At 50.5% G+C, this 20,709-nt stretch overlaps 2 protein-coding genes across 2 annotated transcripts in view; one reads left to right on the top strand and one right to left on the bottom strand.

Moving 5' to 3' along the window:
* Window positions 1-9,159: 9,159 nt before the first annotated feature.
* On the bottom strand, window positions 9,160-12,907 carry LOC116468438 (basic proline-rich protein-like). Its single transcript, XM_058439890.1, has 4 exons — window positions 12,752-12,907; window positions 11,634-12,592; window positions 10,193-11,336; window positions 9,160-10,031 (listed from the first exon to the last, which is right to left on the bottom strand). Exons 1-3 carry the CDS (start codon window positions 12,905-12,907, stop codon window positions 11,255-11,257), a joined length of 1,197 nt encoding a protein of 398 aa, XP_058295873.1. The 3' UTR covers window positions 9,160-10,031; window positions 10,193-11,254.
* SALL3 (spalt like transcription factor 3) overlaps window positions 12,410-20,709 on the top strand; it is a 20,157-nt gene continuing 11,857 nt past the window's right edge. The window contains exon 1 of the mRNA XM_032152037.2: window positions 12,410-12,987. Coding sequence (XP_032007928.1) covers window positions 12,906-12,987 — 82 coding nt within the window. The 5' untranslated portion in view covers window positions 12,410-12,905. The remainder of the gene's footprint in view (window positions 12,988-20,709) is intronic.

The following is a 20,709-nucleotide window of genomic DNA, read 5'->3' as shown; positions in this document are numbered from 1 at the left end:
CCAGGCAGGTCAACCTGAAAATCACCCAAACTGGTTCCTCAAAACCTTCCAGCTAAAAACCACTGGTTGGCAAAGAAATAATTGTTGAGATATCCCAACTATTCTGATTTGATCATTATCCATCATATGCACAGATCTAAAAGCCTCATACCCCAGAAATATGCATAATTATTACATCTCCACTTCCAAGCGATGCTGGGCTGACCCACAGCCATGGGGCAGGGACATCCACGGTCACCGTCACTAGTTCTGGGATTTGGAGAGTTTTCTTTTACAGCACATTATCAAAGAAATAGCTGATCAATAAAACATATTTCAAAAGGCAAAAACAAAAAAGTCCATGGTTGAGATAGAAAGTGGATCTGTGGCTTGTGGGACGGGGGCGAGGGAGTACTGAGTCACTGCAGTGGGCAGTTGTTTTTTTTTGTTGGGGGAAGATGAAACAATTTGAAACCAGAGAGGAGTGGTGTTTGCACAACACTGTGAGTGCACAAATGTTAGGAAATTGCTCCCCTTACCATGGTTAACTTTACGCGTTGCGAATTTCACCTCAACTTAAAACAGAAAAGCAAAAAATGGGTTGCTTCCATTTCCACAGTTGTTCGTCTCTACCACCAGCCAGCTTCTCCTGGGAGGACACGTCTATTAACAGCAGGTCTCTTGGGAATGTTTTCAGAGTATTCTTATACCAAATAACATTGTATTACTAAAGCATATTCACCTTCTGCCATTTTTAATGGTACTTTAAAATGTATTTATGTTATAAAATGTTTCTTCTTAAGTCATTCCTATTTTTAGAAAACATGGTCATGGTATATGAGTCTACCTTACTTCTTGAAACCTGCAGGTGTATTTAATAAGCTACAACCTGAAATTGCAGAAAACACCCATAATCATACGACTAGATAGGAACCTTGTGTTCAGACTTTTCAAAGAACCTTATTAACAGACAGAGGAAAGATATAAAATACATAACTCAAGGAATGGAAGAACCTTATTAACAAACAGAGGAAAGATATAAAATATATAACTCAAGAAATGGAAGAACCTTATTAACAAACAGAGGAAAGATATAAAATACATAACTCAAGGAATAGAAGAGATGACAGCACATTCGCTCCACCCCATGGCAACTTGGAGAAATGGGCTGGGCCGGGCTGGCGCCCCGAGACTGGGTACCAACACCCTGAATCTTGTTTTCAACCCTGTCTCTCTTGGCTGCTGAACCCACCAGCACCAGCTCTCTCTGGAAACAAGTCAGGGGGCCCTCCCACACCCTCCCGAGCCTGCTTCCCCGTCTTCTCGTTACCACGGCCCTCCTCTACCTGGCCTCTAGGACTCCTCGTCCAGCACCTCCGGGAAGGCCTGTCTGATGTTGCTGCACTCTCTCCACCCCTCTAATCACAGGAGTCTGTAGTTTCTAGAAAGCCTAATCTTGCTCCTGTCCTGATCCTTTTAATAAACTCTCTTCATGATCCTGCGGGGTGGTCTGGTTTTGCTACCTGCGGCCAAGTGACCTATTTTCCCAAGCCTGCATCTGAGCTCAGCCCTCTCTCCTGCTGTGAGAACCCTCTTTGGCAGCACCCTGCCCCAGAAGATAGGAACACTTTAAAAATCCGTATATGCGCATAGTGGTGTTTGAAATACACACACACATCTCTTCATAGAAGTAGAAAATAGAAAAGCAGCATGTATGACATGAAATCCCAGGTGGTTCTATACAGACTCAAGGTAAACGGCATGCGAAGATGACATGACAGAGCAAAGCAGACCCATCAATCCTCTCCTTATCCTCTCTCTATAGACAGACACAAAATGTTCACTGATTTTTGATCATCGTTGTGGCAAAGACATTGTTGTAACAGCATATCACACCCTTGTGATACTGGAGTACAAGCTGACCATCAAACGCTGCTATTTCTCCCTGCTGTCTAAGGAAAACGTATTCATTTCACCGACAGAAAAGCAGGTGGCCACCATGAGTGCTCCGTCTCGTCTTCCTCTGGATGAAGGGGCTGCAGGGAGGTGTTGGGGAGGGGGCGCTGAGGGTGCTGAAGCCGCAGCCGCATCACGGTCTCAGCACTGGGCCACGCTCCGCAGTGCACAGGCCATTCTCTACAACAGCCCACTTAACAGTTTCAGAAAACAAATGTGCCTGACAGCATGAGGTGGCCACGTTCACATTCATGCAAATTCCCTGTGGCACACTGAGATCTCTGCACACTTTGGAGTGAGGTGTTGATCACGTCTGGGAGAACGAACCAACCCAATGGCCAGCCTGTGGCCCAGGCGGCAGAACCGCTCAGCCGTGAGGGTGCCACTGGTTGAAGCATTTCCTGAGAACGGCTCCCCTCTCCCCACACCTGTCCACAGCTCCATGGAACTGACTGCTGTGCCCTAGTCTGCACCAGCCCACAGCGCACATCAGCGTCCTGGAGGGCTGGCCACACCCAAACCCCACGCAAATCATTTCTGCACCACCCTTCTCTTCAAACGCTTCATCTTCTCTGATTAGCACAAACAACTAGAAGGTTCTGAGGACCAGGCGGGGATTCCTGTTTAAGGGGAAGCACCCTCCTCAAAAACAGTCCCTGGAAGGCTGGAGACAGCAGAGCGAGCTCAGCATTTGGAGAGGCCCGAGTGTGGCCTGTGGGAGCCCAGGCACGCCACCTAACCTGGTTGCGCCCTGGCTTCCGGCACAGAGACGTCTTCCCAACAGCCAAGTGGCCTCGGACAAGCTATTCCAACTCTTGTGGTTCAGTTTCCTCATCCTTACTAAGGGGACAATAATAAGTACCCAGGGGCTGGGTGCAGTGACTCACATCCGTAATCCCAGCACTTTGGGAGGCCAAGGCAGGAGGAGCACTCGAGGCCAGGAGTTCAAGACCAGCCTGACCAACACAGGGAGACCCATCTCTGAAATAAAACTAAGTAAGTACCTTGCTGGGTATTGTGTGGATTGTAAAGCCCTTAGCACAGGTAAATAATCTGGCTTAGGAAGACACGTGCCAACACCATATGACACGGAGGAAATGAGGGGCAGCTCCTGGGCTGGGTTTAAGTGCTCCAATGTCCTGTCCTCTAGTGTCTGGAACAGGAGGGAGTACTGGCGGGTGGGCCGGGTGGGAGGACCATGGTGCTTGCATGCAATGGATGGGCAGTGTATTCTTTTTTCCTTTTTAGGTTTAGGGAATACGTGCGCAGGTTTGTTTTGTGGGTAAACTCGTGTCACTGGGGTTTGTTGTACAGATTATTTAGTCACGCAGGTACTAAGCCCAGTACCCAATAGTTATTTTTCCTGCTCCTCTCCCTCCCCACCTCCTCCAACCTCTTTGATTCCATGTGACCTCACCATTTACCTCCCACTTACAAGTGAGAACATGCGGTGTTTGGCTTTCTATTCCTGTGTTAGTTTGCTAAGGATGATGACCTCCAGCTCCATCCATGTTCCTGCAGAGGACATGATCTCTATCTTTTTATGGCTGCACAGTGTTCCATGGTGTACCATACCACAAGATACATATGTACGTATGTACCACACGTGTCTGTGCACACCTGTGCCCATTGCACATGTGTGATCTCAAATCACTCCCATCCCAACCTGGCACCCTCCAAGCCACCCACCCACAGTGGGTGCTGAAAGAAGCATTTATGGGCACCCCCAGTGGCTCTGACGTCTGCTTAGAAGACATGGGCCTGCGCCTCCTAACCTGGGTCCATAAAGGCTGGTTGTGACACGTACTTGAGAAGCACAGACGATGAAACCTGCCAGAGCTACGCGGCAGGCGATGGGCTGCGACCGGGATCTTCAGGGTCCACAGAGGAGGTCCCGCTGGAGAGCAGGAGGTGGCTGTGGTGCCCTGAATATGTGAGCAAGTGTGACCCTTTCTGAAATTTGCCACAAGAAATAGACGGTTCCCATTAGCAAGTCTGTTTACCAAGAACTCTCAGAACCGTCGTGTTTTGCGAAATACTGAGAGGCCTTTGTAATGGAGAAGGTCGCTAAGACTTCCTGTGCTAGAGGCACCGACTTCCTGCCAGGCCTGGGAAAGACGTGTCTTGGGCTTCTCCGTGGAGGTATTTTTCTCCTATCATGTGTGTCTTATTGTCTGGATGTGTTGCATTCAAGTCTCAGCTCTTCCTTAAGGCCTTCAGAACTTCTGAGACGGAATTTTGAGTGGGCTGACCTGGAACCCCACACTACTCCAGCAGCTCCACTGAGGTCCCCTCTTCCCCAAGGCTCCCATTGTCTGCAACACCCAGAGCAAGCCTACTGCCCAGGCCCCAAGCATCGAGGGTCTTGGCCTTCTCCCACTCACCTTCCACATCCAAGCTGGTCTGGGAGCCTTCGTTCCACCACTGCCCTCTGTGGTCTCAGAGCCTCACGGGACCCCTCTGTCCTATTTTCCATCACAGGGTTCCACATGGCCACGTGACCCTCATGGATACTTTCACTGCCTTCTGCGTTTCTCACACTGCCTGGGGCTCCCTTTTCCAGCCTATCATTTTCCTCCCCCAGCCTCTGAGGACACCTTTATTTAAGGGAGGCCCAATGCCACCACTGTCCAGCCCCTGCTGCCTGCCCAGATCAACAAGCAGGCATGTCATGGCAGATTGTCCCTTCCTAGAGGAATGACTGTAATAAAACACAACTGCAGCCTTTCAGCAACTCATTGAAAGGCCCGAAACACCACTCCCAAGGTCCAGGCATGTGGGCAAGCCGGGCTGAGTAAGGCAGTACTGGCATCTTACTGCACACCGCACTGCACGCGGCAAGCCAATTTTACAACACATGGCAGAACTGGCTACTTAAGAGACAGCTGCAGTGAACACTCCTGACAAGTGAAGAATCCTGGGTCAAGCAAAGAAAGATCCCTTCAACTTTTCTAGCTTGTGAATTTTGACTTACTAGGTTTTCTTAAAGCAGAGTGCACCTGCACAGCATCCAATCATCTCTAGACTTCAGGCGCATCCACCTTCCAACCAAGAGTCGAAATTTTTATAATTAATTCCTTTTTTTGACTTTGCGATTCCAAGAAAGTCAGTTTCTTTGGGGCCCATGCGTCTCCATCAGTGAAGGCCCCTGCCTGTGGCTCCTGTGACACCGTCCTTTCCTGGAGACGCTGTGCCTTTCGTTCTTCCATTTCTGATTTCAAGCAGAAAAGTGCTGATTAGTCAGACATCCACACTCGAAGGCACAGAATACGTGCTATCAAGCAAAACTCAGCAGAGGCGGGCCTGGGGGACAAGGGAGACACAGGAACCCCCGCAGATCCGTCACATGGCCGGGCGGCACAGGCTCTGCAGTGCCGGCCCTGGTTCTGCCAAGGTCACGAGGAGGCCTCACACCTGGCCCCCAGTCTGCCCAGGCCAGGCATCTCTGGGCGCCAGTACGTGGCCCCTGGACACACCTGTTGACTATTTAGCTAAGCAAGCCACATGGCCCAGTTTGAGAATTAGATGATCACTCTGCTCTCTTTCATCCTGGAGACCGCACTGATTCTAATCTATCTGAATCTTGTACCTCTTCTCCTGTCCCTGACCTGCCAGGACAGCCCGAATGGGATCTGTGGGCCAACAGCTCAGTGCAATGGGTCACAGAGAAGATGCCCATCCTGGAACGCGAGCGGGAGCCACCCCCGCCCCCGCACTCGGCCCTCTTTGTCCCCTGCTCAGCGGTCAAGGACCTTGTGGTGAGCGCCTCTCCACAAACGCAACATCCTGCGGAATTCAGCCCTGCACTTTTGCAGAGCTTGGAGCCAAGACAAATGACATTTGTGATCATGAGAAAGCCATGAACGATGGAAACGGTTGCATCGAAGTTGTGCCCGCTTTCTGAAACTTCTTTGAACTCGATTTGCAGGGCAGGGGAGCTCTACGGCCAGGAAAAGTGCGCAGGAGCACGGAGCTCCCCACGCGGGTTTGTCTCGGACGCAGAGGGGCCGAGAGCGGAGACGTGGACGCGGCATTTCTGACGCCAGGATCTCCGGCGCGCGCTCCCCTTCCACAGTCCCCGCCCCGCAGGCCGAGAGAGGACCGCGGGGACCTGCGAGGGGCTGGGCCGTCCAGGAGGCCTCGGGTCTGCGCCCCGCTCAGCCCCCGCAGGACGTCTTTGGCGAGAGACGCGGTTCTGAAATCAGCTGTGGGGCTTCGCCCAGGCCCGTCCTCTGGCTGCGGCCATCCAAGTGGCCCCCGCGTGGTGAGGCGGGGCCAGACCCGGTGACCTCCGAGGGGTTAGAGCCCTGGGCGGGGGCGGGGGCCAGTCCTCCTCCCGAGAGGGCGCCGCGGGGACACAGCCCACAGCCGGGAGCGAGCGGGACACCGGCCTCGGGCCTGACACCGCCCACCCCAGGGTGCCCGAGCCCCGCTGGGACCCGCTCAGAGCCCTGGGACCGCCCTGGGGAGGGACCGACGGGAGCGGGGGGGAGCGAGGACCCGTCCCGCCGTCGGAGTGGAGCCCGGAGCCAGGGGGTCCCCCGTCCGCCCCCAACCCCCGCGGCCTCGCTAATAAGGAAATTTCGGGGGCGGGGTCCCCGCGCTGCCGTCCCCGCGCCTGTGGCCGCATTATTTTCACAGTCACCTCCCCGCCCCCATTTGACGCGCGACGTCTGAGGTCGCGGATATGCGGTGGGAACAGACCGCGCCGGGGCGTGTGAAATGAGGGTGCCCGGGTACCCCTCCCTACACGTAGGGTCCCGCAGGCAGCCGCGCCTTAAGGCCAGAGTCGAAGCCTGTGGGTGCGGACACAGGGAACGTTCGAGGAGACAGAAACTGGGTTCGTCCCTGCGTTCCACCCGCCGCACCCTTAAGCCTCACTCTCCCCAAAACGCGCCCGAAACTCGGCCTCGACGGGACCTCGGGGCCCGGCGACCCTCGCAGCCTCCCCTGGGCAAATCCGGATTGCCCCTGGAACCCCTCGCACGCGCACGCGCACGCGCGCACTCACACGGACGCGCGCGCGGGCAAAGGCTCGTCCCCGCGCTCAGGCAGCCCGGACTGGCGCGGGGGGGCCGGGCGGATGGAGGGAAGCGAGGGGGCAGGAAATGCCGTTAATTGAGGGAAACGCGCATGCATTGCACCGGCGGCCTTTGATGTGCGCCTCCGGGCCAGCCCGGCCCCTCCACGCCGGCGAGCCCACCCGGCGTGCGCCCCTCTCCGCCGGCGCTCCCGGGAGCGCAGAGCCAGCCTGAGCGCCGAGGACGCGTGGCATTGATTTCTAACGAGCAGGAGGCTGTGGGCTCACTCTGTCTCTAACGCGAGACAGTGCGTGGAGCCCTTTTTGTTTCTCCCCCAACCCCTAGGCCTCCCGGGGTGGGTCCGGAGACCGAGCGCTGCGGGGGATGACCACGCTGACCGCGGGTCCTCATGGGGAGAGGCCGCCTTGTCTTGACCTAATGTATGTACACATATAAATACAGTGTTCGTCCAAATGACATTCCACTCACTCTCCCTCCCCCTCTTTTTCTTTTCATCATCAGCAAATAAAGATTAGCCGGGAAGATTATAGAAAGCGTTTTCAGGCTGGCGCTGATCTTTATTCCAGGGGCTTTGTGATGATATTGATGATGATGATGGTCAAGTGGACAGTTTGATTTTTGTGTTTGGAGCTAGTTATAAAGAATCAATATTATATCAAGGGGTAACTTTCGTGATAAAGGACTTTAACCACTCTGGCTATTCATCATAAGTCTGTTGCAAGCAGATAGGTCAAAAGAAATTATATTGCACTAAAGAGTGAGTCTTCTTATCTCTCCCATACCAGGGGAATAAGGGACAAGCCGATCGATACAGTAGCTGCTGTATACTTCTTGCAATTATCAATAGCTGATTTCGCCTTTTGAGGCCTGCATCTATTAATGCAAGCAAATAATAATCGTTTCAGCCTCCCTATAGGCAAGAGTCAAAGTTTTAACTTGCTAGCATTATTTATGTAATCATACATGCTGAAATGCCCCTCCTGGTCTACATGCAGCCCCGAGCCACAGTTTAGCCATCAGGAGAGAAGTACTTCACCATCGTTTGCATCCCTCAGTGCGAAGACGATTGTGAGCTGATGTTTCTGTGTATGCCATAAAAAGCCACGGAATGTTTGCTTCTGATGACTACGGTGAAGCTACACAGCGTCCTGGAATAAACACACAGGAAGGCTGCGGAGCACACAACAAAAATGGCTTGATACGCTCCACACCCGGCTCGCATCTGTTAAAAATATTTAGGCATATTTATCTCGATAGCTTTGAAAGCAAAGGAAGTCACAGCAGTTGTATCCAGTGTGGACAGGGCAGTTAGCTATGTGCTGGTTTATTTACATAGAGCATTTTATTTTTATGGGGAAAGTTATCTTCAAGTAGGCAAACAGAGGATTGGAAAAAGCGTTTTCAAAAAACCATAAATATAATTTTTGGCTACACGTTTCCTAGCACACCCCCGCCCAATGTAATAGAAAAGCAACATCTTTATAATTGGCACTTGACATGCTGTTTGCGTTGGGCTGTGGCACACCAAGCACAGATTTCCTGTTGATGGAAACATTTATCATCCTGATTGCCCCAGAGTGGCAGGTGGTGTTATCAATTACCTCTTCTTACCAATAATAATATTAGTATGGTAATATCTTTGCTCAAGTGAGAACCAATTAGCAGTCACTTGTCACAGCATTAAAGGCACAAAATCATGCTGAATTTAACTCTAAGAACCTAAAACAAAAGTTGGGGGTAGGGGAGGAACCAGAGGGAGGGAGAGAGGTGGCCAGAGAATAGAAGAAAGGAACTTTGGGTGGGGGGAAGAATGAAAGAAGACAGAAAATGAAATGAAAGCCCTAATATTTGAATTTTTTGTTTGTTTGCATTAAGTGGTTGGGGAAAATAAACACTTGTAAACAAAGCATCAAATGCACCTTAGGTAAAACTAGCTTCTGTGAATCTGGGGCCAGGTAGCTTCAATAAACTGTGACTGTGATGGTAAATTAAAACCAACTATTCCACTTCCAATCAATCTTGCAGATAGGCTTTGTTTTATCTGAATGATACCGATTGAACCAAACACCTAATTATATGTTTCATTAATGTAAAATATACAGCATTAATTTGTAAATAATATTAGACAGACAAAATAATAATGTGTCACCTCTTAAGATGAAAACAACATTGCAAGAGGGAAGACAATTAACAAATTAGATTTAATTACAGGGAAGAAAAGCAACTTTTGTTTTTGCGAGTGTTTAGGTATGACAATATTAATAGACAGTGATCATGTGATGACGAGTATGTGTGTGCCCCTCCGAGTCTGCACTACACAGGCACATGGCCCAGCGTCCCTTTAATCTGGGCACGACTAGAGGGCACGTCCTGTCTCATCTGCGAAAATATTCCGTAGACACGCTGTCACTTCGCAATAAATCTATGGTTGCAATTCAGGCTTAAAATGCAAACGCTGTTATTAAAAGTTGTCGCACTGAGTAAGAGCAATTAAAGTTTCTGATCTGAGTATAGAGAAGGAAGAAAAGCGGGAACAAGCCAGTCAAGAAGTCGCAAGCCTTTTATTTTCTACCTTTGCTTTCTTAAAAAATTCATCTTGTTCACTTAAGTCAATTTTTAAAAGAGTGCACCGCAGAAATTACTCGTGAGCGCCATTTCAGCTGTGGGGGCATTCGTACAAGTTTCCGCTGCACACACAGCCTCCCGGGCCCTCTCCTCCAAGGCTCTGCCGGATCTTCCAACGAAATCCCAGGGCAGCCTGCGCTGGGGAACCCGTAACTCTCTCCAGATCTCTGCACCTCGCACCGCCCGGAATCTGGGATGGCGCCCACGCAGGGCTGGGCCAAGGGCAGAGCTCGCACCCTGCCTTCACGCCCGGTTCACTTGCGTCCACGAAAGCACCGTGCCAGCCTCCTCCATCTTCCCACTCGCGCAACGCACGGCGACCCGCGCAACACTTCTGCAATCTGAAGGCTTGCTTCTTACAAATCAAGGGCCAGAGTCGCACACTTGCCTTCGTTGGAGGGACTTAGAAGATCCTCCCCACGTCCACACCTTGTAGGAAATGCAAAACAGATCGATGAAATTTAAAAGCTGCATTTGGAAACCCCAGAAAGACCTAAAGACATCGGGCCAGTTTGTTGGAGAGGGGGTGCGGGACAGGGGGAGCGGGCCTTACGCAACAGAAAAGGTGGGCACAGCGCGCTTAAACTGACCCAGTGAGAAGTTGGTGCCGCCGGGCCAGAGGCTGCAAGTCCAGCTGGCTCTGGACTTGCTCCGCAGGCGTCAGACGCCGTGGGAACCTGTGTCTGCTTCTTCTCCCCAAAGTGTGTCGGTTAAAAAAAAAAAAATAGAAGTAGTAGTAGTAGTAATGGCAGGGAAAAAAATAAAAATAAAAAAGAGACATAATTAACCAGGTCATAAAAGCTAGGGCACCTTCGACCAGGGCTCTGGCCCTCCAGCGATCGTTTTGCGTTGTTTCTCTTCTCAAAAGTAGTCTCAGACCCCTGCCTTTCCGCTGCGGCTCTGCGACTTCCCCAAACTCTTTAGTCCTGTAAATTCTGCAAGAAACTCCCATCCTGCAAGCTGCTTTTCCCCCTCCCCGCTGCGTTCCTTTTTTCTCTCCCCACCCGCGCCGCCTCTCTATGCCCCTCTTCTCAGAAAAATTCCTGCCCCCCGCGCGCCCCAAAGCCCGGGCTGCAAACTTTTCCCCGCCGGGCGCCTCTGCGCCAGATGCCGGCGCGTCTCCACAAAGCCTGAGCATCTGCACAAGTTCGCAGCCTAACTGCGGGATAAAGACGTTTTCCCCGTAGCTTAACTAGAAAAGAGCCATCGATGGGTGTGTTAAACGGGATAACTACAGATTTCAAACATCTTTTGTCTGTCTTGAAAAAAAAAATCCAAATGAATACGCCCGCCACCAAAAGGCAAAATAAAACCAACCTTAAGGGTTTTTTGTTGTTTTTTTTTTTCAAAAGTGGCGATAGGGGCTGTTTGGACCCGACTCTAACCTGCGCCCTCCCTTCCTCTATGACTCTCCTGCGCTTTTCCTGAAACCCAAAGCTCTGACTTCGTCAAACTTACACAATTAAAGGCGGGCGGGAGAACGCGGGCTGGGAAGCAAGCGGGAAGATTCTAGAATGGAAGGGAGCCCGCCGAGCGCCGCGAGCCACGCCAGGCCGGGTCCGATGGAGCAGGCGGGGATTCCTCCCCCAGGCGGACCCCCACCAGCAGCCCTGCCAGGGCTCGCGGCCTGCGGAGCGCCCCGGGTTGGCCGCTCACCGCCCGCTTCCCCCAGCGAACGACTCGGGGAAGCTCCGGGAGGCCATCTGTGCTGACGCTTCACACCATACAGGGCCACTTGCAAGGACAAAAATAAGAAATTTAGGAAACGAAAAAAGACGTACTGGGGCGAGGGGCGCGGGCGCGGCGACGACGGGGCCGGGGCACATCCTGGCGGCCGCTCGGGGAGAGGACACGCGCGGGATGGAGCGCGGCGGATGCACGGCCGCGGGTGGGAGTACGCGCCTGTGCGCGTGGGACGAGGGCGAGGGCGCGTGCGTGCGACCGCGGGAGAGGGGGCGGGCGCGTGTGCGGGGAGCGCGCCGCGCCAGCTGCCCGAGTGTGGGGCCGATCCAAAGTGCGCAGCCCCCTCACCTGGCCCCCGTGTCATCCCCGAAATCCCGGGAACGGGGTGGGCCGCGCGCGGGACTTTGGTGGAGTTGGAACTTTCGGTCGCGCTCGCTGCCCACTCCGCTGGCGCCCTGTGGCCCGTGGGGAAGGGGGACTAGGGTGGGGACACCGGGGCCCTGCGGTCCCCTCCCTTTCCTGTATTTAAGAAGCCGCCGGCGGCGCAGAGGCCCAGGCGGGCTGGCGCGGGGGCGAGGCGGCCCCGGTGGCGGCAGCGGGCGGGGCGGGCGCTCCGGAGTCGGTGGGGCCCGCGGGTTGGGGGGCGGGGAGAGGGGGGAGTGGAAGGGAGGGGGAACGCAGGGGAGGGAGGGGAGGGGAGGAGCCGCGCGGCCCGCGCCGCTTCCGAACCGGAAAGTTGGTCTTGCCGAAGTCCTGCCACCCCGGCGTGCGCACTCCGCTCCGCTCCGGCCGCGAGCCTCCGAGCCCGGCCGGCCGCCGGGGGAAGCCCGCGGAAGGGACGCGGGGCCGGGCGAGAAGGTCCGGAGAGCGGGGGGCACCTGAGCCCGAGCGGGCCCGCCGCGCTGAGCGGCGCCGAGAGCCGCGGCGGAGCAGCGAAGGCGGCCGGCCGACCCCGCGCGCCCGGAGCAGGAGGCGCGGCGCCCGAGCGGCCCGGGCGAGACAAAGGCGCCGGGTCGGAGCCCTGCCCGCGGCCGCTCGCTCCGGGAGGGGCTGCCCGGCGGCGGCGGGGGGGGCGCGGGCGGCGGCGCAGACACTCTATAAAGGGGCGAGCCCGGCGCGCCGGCGGAGACGGCGCCGCGCGGACGCCGCCAAAGTTTGCTGCCTGCGCCCTGCGGAGGGACGGCCACCGCGGCCCGCGCCGCACCCGGGCCCCGCCAGAGCCGCACCGGGGGCGGCCGAGGAGCGCGGCGCCGGAGCCCGAGATGTGAGGCGGCGCCGGGCAGCGCGCGCCCTGGAAGTCCGCGACGCTAAGGCGCCGCGGGCCCCCCCCGCCAGGCGCGGCCGCTAGCTGACGAGCGCGGCCTCATTTGCATAGGCCGCCGGAGTCCGCTGGAGCCCGGCCAATCGGCGCGGCCCTCCGCTAATGGCCATGCATTATTCACCAGCCTAATTGCTCAGGCCCTTACGCGCCGCCCGCGCGAAGCCGCTAATCCGCCGCCTCTGGGCTCCTCGCGCTCCCGCGCCCGCCTCGGTCGCTTCAGGCCTCGCCTTCCGCGTCGTTCCCGCCGGCCGCCCCGCTGATGTCGCTGCCCCGCGCGGGGCCCGAGCGCCGCTAGCAGCATGTCTCGGCGCAAGCAGGCCAAGCCCCAGCACCTCAAGTCGGACGAGGAGCTGCCGCCGCCTGACGGGGCTCCCGAGCACGGTGAGGGCCGGGGCTGCGGGGTGGCCGGGGGGTCTGGGGCTGCCCATCCGGGCTGGGGAAGCGCGTGCGGCGGGAGCGGCTGCGCGCGTCCGGGAGCGGGAGAAAGTTCCCTGCTTCCCGCGAGCAAGTGTCCGCCCCGCGCCAGGCCGGCCGCGGGGACCCGGGTACTTCGCCGGAGCGCGCGCGGCCGCGGAGAGAGTTGTGGGCGAAGTAAACTTGGCTCCTCGGAGTCGGGGAGCTGCCCGCGAAGGGCGCCGAGGCCGCGGCCGGCTCGAGGACGGCTCGGAGGCCGGGGCGGGAGGGAGTTCACGGTGCCTCCGCCTCCGCGCCGCCCCCCGGGGTCTCTGCGCCAGGACGCTGGGGCCGGCCTCGGCGACCCCGGGGCGAGCGCGGCAGCGGGGAAGGCGACCGGAGCCCACTTACCGCTGATCGCGGGTTGGGGACCCCGCCGCCCGGCCAGCTTTGTTCGGCGCCCCGGGGGCCCGCGCCACCTCCCCGGCCCCCCGCACCGCCTCGGGTGACCCGCGGTGTCCCGGCGCGTTGATGCAGTCTGTGATCTCTTGCGAGACGAGGAGAAGGTCGGGGGCTCGGCCCTGCCTAATGGCCGCCTGGGGAATTAAGCTGGGGGTGAGCGCGGCGGCGGCCACCTGGGCCTGGCCCCTGCTCGCGGCAGAACCCCGGCGTGTTTCCGGGGCGTTCATTGCAGCGTCTGCGCGGGCCTTCCGTCTCCCTTCTTTTTGGATCCGCCGAGGCCGGGCGCTGGAGACCTCGCCTTTGCAGTCATTTCGCTGGTGGGAGCGTCCTCTTCGAAACATCCAAGAGCGAAGGGCAGGCGCCGCGAAAGTTAAGAGACTGGCGAAGGGCTGGACTTCCCAGAGTGGCGCCTTAGCCCCGCAAAGTTTGGGGCGCCCCCACCCCCTTCGTCGAGTTAAAACCTCGGCCCGCGGCGCCCAGGCTTCGGCGCGCCCCGCGGGGCCCCCAGGGCGCCAGGAAAGAGGGCCGAGGAGGGGCGACCCCACGACCCCGAGCCTGCAGCACAGCTCGCAGTAAAATAATTTGCTCCTTAAGAAAATAGGCAGGCCGACTTTTATGATTGACCTATTACAAGTTGTTGGAGGCAGATGGTGATCTTTTTACTCTGAGAATGAGACTGCGAAAAGGAAACGGGGCGGAAGAGTTTCCCACACAGTGGAGTAAAGTTTGACAAAGCAGGTAGACACCCATGTCGGATGAGAACGAGAGAGCATGCTTATGACGCGGCTGGAGAATTAATGAATTAAATAAAATTAGTGAGCTCGCTGGGGTCTTTTTGTTGCGGTGGAGGTAAGGGAGTCTTATCTGTGTAGCCAAGTCAGCCAAGATTAGAACAGGCGATATGCTAAAAAGAAACGCTTGCATATGGTGGGTAGATTAAGGACAAAGAATCTTTTTGTCATGGAAATGGATTTTTTTTTGTTTTGTTTACTTCATCACATAGAATTTCTCACACTTGGTTTGTTTTGTATCGCCCTCAATGACTACATGATCAAATGAATGGATTTATTTCTGCCGAATGAGAAAGACAGTCTTTCCTTCAAAAGAACTACATTGCATCCCAGTGAGGAATTTTAAAGCTTTTTTATTGTGGCTCCTGAATAGCTTAAAATCGGCTTTCACAGCCGCCCCAAAATGCAACAATGTAAATACTTCTCAGCTTTGTAGGGTCGTTATCAAAATGTGCCATGTCTCCTTTTATTAAAGCATATTTTAATTAATAGAGTAAACCCCCTTGTATTTAACAATTAACAAGCTGAGGCACTGCTATTCATTTTTAATTTCACTTCAGAAATGTGAGCATGCTGAACTTAATAGTGTAAACATGTGGAGGGCTATATCGCCTATATTTGAAAGCCTAAGATGGGATAAATTATTCACAAGTTCTACTTGAATCCCTCTTGTTGCTGCTCGAATTTATTTAGAGATGCAAAATATTCAGGTTTTTTACCCATGGTGGAATTAAAGTTCTTGTCAAGCCTGTGTTTTTCACAGCATCCAGAGTTGTAATCCAGACGTCGCCACAGTTCCTGGTCCTATTTTGCAACAGGCCCAAAGTACCGTGTCTGGGGCTGAGTCGGTCGAGCAGTTTCCATGCTTGTTTGAGAGAGTTTAGGCGAACTGTTTTTTTTAAGTTCTTTCTCATTTAATTATATTCGAAGCAGCTTGTTCAAGGAGCATAACAGACATTCTGTTCCGTGTTAAGTCAAGGAATGCCCCATTTGTGTATTACTCGGTCGCACTCAGCATCGTTCCTAAGATAACTAAGTAAAAATTTTTGAAAGATAAATGGATGTGGAAACCAAATTACTCCAACCTGAATCAGATCTCCTCAAAATTTTAATTTTGTTAAATGCAATGGAAATAGACCGTGCCGGAAGTTACAAGTGAGCTCAGTTAGTTTAGTGTTTTAGAAACGAGGTAAATAATTCCTTTGTATCACTCGGGGAGTGACATATTAATTAAAGCAGCAGGTCCATCTACATGCAGTAAAATGGAAAGCTACTGATAATGTCCTGCAGAACAAATATTCTATGCAAAAATGTTTAGTATAATGGGGGACAGAGATGCAGTCACATTAATTTACAGCACAAAGCCTGTATCTCTTAAAAAAGAATTATGATTTATTTTTGAAGCAATGAAAAGATTCTATACAAAAATAACTGGTGCTACCCAAACCTTATCACTACAGGAATGAAACATGACATGTCTAGAATGAGAAAAAGTAAGGATAATTTATGTAAAGTTCTAAAGTCATCCTTTTGTTAAAAAAAAAAAAAGTCATTGAGACATTCCTAACAGAAATTGTTTTTTAAAATTACTTACTTGCAAATGATCTCATTCCTATTTTAGAAGAAAGGTGCTGCAGCTTTGGGATCCAGTTAACTTTGCGCCACTAGTAATCCTGTGAGCCAGCTGAATATTTTTGTTCTAAGAAAAATTAATTAAAACTTCCAATGACGGTTATATGCCCACTAAGAACTTTAAAAGATACAATATTGCTATTCTTTATTGCATAAAAATAACTTAAGAAAGATGTATTTTATTGTTGTTAGAAAATATGTATTTAAGAAGGAACAAAAGGGTATTATAATTTAAAACCATTTACCATCCTGTATTTTGTTTGTTAGCACTAATTGCTTCAAAGTGTTTTGTTTTTTTTGTTTTTTTTTCTGGAAACTTAGAAGTATATGGCTGTCTTAAAAATCCTTTTAAATGTGTTGAGCATGTGATTTAAGAATTTACTAGTGGTATTCACAGACTGTGTTTGAATTAAGGGAAAGAAGCTCGGCCACCAGTGCTTGGCGCAGGGTCTTTTTCTTTTATCTGTATATGCATGGTTTGCCCTCAGTGCTCCCCCAGCACACTACACACATTTACAATTCAGCATACCAAAAGGAACAATGCAGGAGCCACTTTCTAACATTCACAGGCAGATTGCTTTCTCTGAAACATGAAAGGTAAAAAGTAAGTAACCGGCTTGGGTGAGGGGAGAGGAAAAGAAGACTTTGCAAACATTTCTTTTAAAAACAACATTAAAAAACTTAACCTATTTAAAAATGCACGTTTCTGTGATCAGCAAAAAAGCATGCCAATTAATTCCCACCTTACAGAGAGAGAGAGGTGATTAGGTAACAGTTCTCGAATTTTATGTGCAATACATTTTCAACTTCCATGGCATATGCATTATCCAATATTTTTAGATCTGTTGTTCAAAGCCAGAAAAAGGTATGGAGTAACAGCAGGAATTACTTAGCAAGCTGATTCTTTTTTGTATACAAGATGATGGTAAAAGTGGGTCAAATTTCATTTCCAACTGCAATCTCTAAAAAGCTGTACCATTCATCTCCAGGTAGCCCTAAGAATATTTTGTTTTGGGGAGAATTCAGCAAAAGCACAACCAGGGTTTCTATTCTGTGTGCTGACCATTAGTTGGAATTTAGCATTCTTAAAAGTATTGGCACCGGCTTTTATTTAAGTACAATAAAAATCTTTCTCACTCCTAATGAAGATATGAACCATCTTTCAGTGCTGCAAGATAGTTCCAAGAAGCGTAACTTTTAAATATAACAGGATTTTTTGTTTTTATTAGTTTTTATTTTCCTACATGATTTGTTCAGTAGTTGCCAGAATAAGACCAACATGTTTTAGTCTTGGAAGGACAGGTTTGTAATTACAGGATACCTTAATTACTACACATTTCATAAACAATGAAACAAAATGTATGTAAAAACTGAGCAATTTAATATTCCAAGTAAACTTTTATTTAAAAAAAAAACCTGTCTAGGGTTCTCATGTAATTTCAACACATTTATGGTTTAAAATGCAGCTAACTGATTTCCAAGCAAACCAGGCCAGTCATATTCCAGAAAGTATAAAATATTAATTGTAATAAAATAATGGAATGGTTTCTATGTTAGAGATGAAGATTGATTTGTTTCTTAATTAAAGGGAAGAGTTCTCGAGACTGAGACGGTGTCCACCAAGGGGATCTGACAATGCCAGTGTGGTGTCTAAATATTTTCCTCTGTGGGCCTGTCTTTTTCAATCACCTTCAGATTAGTTATGCTTACTATCTAAAATCCCTACCCCCTTTGCATTCTCTGCGAGCATTAGCAGCCAGCTCGGCGCAGAAAGCCTTTTTGTCTGATGTCTGAAAAGGTGGGGTTGCAGAGTGCTGGCCAGCTTCCGACCGTCTCTCCCTGAAGGTGGGTAGTTAGAAGTGCTTTGACAAGCCTTGCTGATTTAACCTTTGCCTGCTTTGCCCTGCCAGGGGTGGCCACTAGATGTCAAGCTCATAATACAATTAGTGCATCTGTGCTGTTGACCTTGGCAACAGGGCTCACCACTGTTCTGTTAAGTGTTAACACTGAATCTGAGTGTTAACTAGAGATCCCGCGAGCTTGCGCCGTGCTGCACGGCTTCTCAGACGCCATCTAGTTCAGCACAAGTGTTTATAGTTCTTAAAGAAGAGGAGAAAACGGCTTTCTTTTGTGTAGCTATTGCATCTTGAACTGTTTAATTAACCCTGCAGGTGCCGCGGCACTTTGTCGTGATTCGTCGGTGTTACTGGTCTTTTCGAGAGTGACCTTCACCGCACTGTTTGGTAATTCTGTTGTAGGATCTGTGTACATGCAGAGTCACTGGCTTCAACGACCCAGGGCAGTGGCTTTTCCAGGATGATTTTTTTGCATATGTGCAAACTTTGCCTGTAGAAATGAAAGTGCCATGAAGTGCTGACAAATGATGGAAATGATTCCATGGCCTGATCCTGAGTGTGAGCGGGCTGATGGTCACAGCTGATCGTAGCCTTGTTTCTGGACGCAGTGTGGCTCATGTGGCCCTCTAGAGCTATTCAGGTGTAGGCATTTATACGTCTAAGTGGTTTTGCATATTTATTTCTATGCGTAGTGGATTTGAAAAATGGACAGTGTTTGGGTGCTTTCAAGTAGACATGTCATGAAATAGCACGTTTAATTTCATGTGTCAAATCAGTGAGACCACAGCCTTTGAATTTAAACCATCTGCATCTTCACCAAAAGTGATTTAGCAAAACCTTGTTTTCACCCCCTCATCAAATTTCGATTGAAATTGTTTGCATTAGCTGACATATTTCAGGTCTGCGTATTTTTCATTAGGCATAGATAGTGATACATATGCGTTCATTATAAGTGTGATGACAGAATAACATCTAAATGAAAGAACTATTGTGCAACCTTGAAGTGTAACAAACATCTTATTATTTGAAGCAGCGTCGAGGGCAGATAGTTAAATGCGAGTGCTGTCCAGCTCCCATCTGCATGTACCCATAAAGGCAACAGTGTCTCCTCCCGGGTGCTTCACTGCACAGGTTAAAAACTGCAAATGTTTTAAACAGAAGACAGTTGGTGACGGTGCCACAGGTGGTCGTGACTTAACAAATTTGAGGTGTGGGCCACTGCGTCGACGCTCGGGAGTGTGTGGTCAGAGCCGCGTTGAGCATGGCAAGAGTGCCCTCCACTGTTCAGCGCTGTGCGCACACACTCTGAGGTCTCGGGAAAAGGACAGAAAATTTTTCTATTGCGTCTGGAATTTCTTCTACATTGTTAAACACAGTAGGGGTCTCTATTTGTCTCCTCCTGTTTCACAGCTTGGGCTCAGTATGTGATAATTCATCTTTCTTTATGGGATTCAAAGCTATCATAAGGAGTTAAAAAGAAATAATTTGCAGGAAAATAAGTGTCTCCTAACAATTTAGGAAAACTGGAAAAATGCTTTCTGGATTTTTAAGAGATGGAAAGGCAAAGGAAAAAGTCCGTTTTCCTTTCCTGAAGATCCACGTGGCATTTTAGAGTTACTAATTGAAGTGGATAAGTTAACATCCCTTTCCCTGCACTAAACAAATTCTGCTTCTCTTGCTAATTGTAATGAGTAAAAAATATGCCGCAAAAGTGTATTGAAGGTGAGCTTTTGAGATTGATAAAGAAAATTACAGAACACTTATTTTAATACTACTTTGTAATTGGTTAGCTTACTTACAAGCCACTGTACTTGAAATGCTAAGAGCTGTAGCTTGAAATTTTTGAAGAAAGCATCGTCTTAAATATTATATATGTATATATAGCATATCTTAAGTTATATATTTCGTACACAATCAAACAAAATGTATGCAAAAATTGAGCATTTTAATATTATCCTAAGTAAACTTCTTTAAAAAAAAAAAAAACCTGTTTTAGGTTATTTCTCATGTAAAACCAAATCAGAGGATTAGTTTGCTTGGAAATCACACAGCTGCATTTTACACACACATATTACAATGATGTTTTTCACTTGTGGCTTTAAAAAGATCATCCAGGCTAAAAATTCTGCCTGTCATTCTGATAGACGATAGATAGATTCTGTAACAGACCAGGGATTAAAGCTGAGCGAAGACCAAAAACAGACAGTCTGAGGGGCTCCTTTCACACCGAGAGTCACTCCTAAGAATAGGAACACTTTTGTTAAACATTCTGTGTATATTTTATTAGTGCTAAGGGGAAAATCCATGTATTTTTTTGAACTGTCGTCTTTGAAGCTATGCTTTTGTTAGAGGTTTTCTCCGAAAGGCCTGTGGGACTTTCCTCCCCTCTTCTGTACAACTGAGAAACACAGACAGGAAGGAATGTGCACACGGTAATAGAGGCCCTGAAAATCTAGGTGTAAACAGCAGATATTGGGATCACTGTAAATTAAATGGAAAAAAAAACTATGTTTTTATCCTGTGTAGTGCAGATGGCCAACGTGGCACCATGGGTGTGATACTTAATTTGAGATCAGCCAAGGGGGGCTGTGGCAGAGCAGCTCCTGAGGCCGCCTTCACATTCACATAGAAGCAAATGGGTTAGTACTTCCTAAAAGTAGCCCTGGCCAGAGACTCTCATTCACCAAGAAGGGAAGAGTGTTGGCTAAGTTGTTAAGTTGGTAAACTGGTTGGCATTTTTCTTAACTTGTTCTAATGAAATCCCATTCCTGCCCATCCCCTGCCTGTTTACAGTTTCACTCTAAGTTCTGTTAGTTGGTTGAACTGGTTGGCATTTTTCTTAACTTGTTCTAATAAAATCCTATTCCTGCCCATCCCCTGCCTGTTTACAGTTTCACATCTCTTAGCTGTTGACTAGTGTGCGAAAAATAAGTTCCTTTGACATTAATGATAATGTTTGCAATGCTTGC

Source organism: Hylobates moloch, unplaced genomic scaffold (assembly GCF_009828535.3).
Source record: "Hylobates moloch isolate HMO894 unplaced genomic scaffold, HMol_V3 SCAFFOLD_5, whole genome shotgun sequence".
NCBI lineage: Eukaryota > Metazoa > Chordata > Mammalia > Primates > Hylobatidae > Hylobates > Hylobates moloch.
This window is presented reverse-complemented; position numbering and strand designations above follow the sequence as displayed.

What these genes read in the sequence shown, in the direction of transcription:
- LOC116468438 (XM_058439890.1), bottom strand. Translation starts at nt 12,907, where the DNA reads ATGCTGCTAGCGGCGCTCGGGCCCCGCGCGGGGCAGCGACATCAGCGG. An exon ending in CGGCTTCGCGCGGGCGGCGC is followed by an intron (nt 12,593 to 12,751) that starts GTAAGGGCCTGA and finishes GCGGCGCCTTAG; the next exon opens with CGTCGCGGACTTCCAGGGCG. An exon ending in GGGGATGACACGGGGGCCAG is followed by an intron (nt 11,337 to 11,633) that starts GTGAGGGGGCTG and finishes TGTCCTTGCAAG; the next exon opens with TGGCCCTGTATGGTGTGAAG.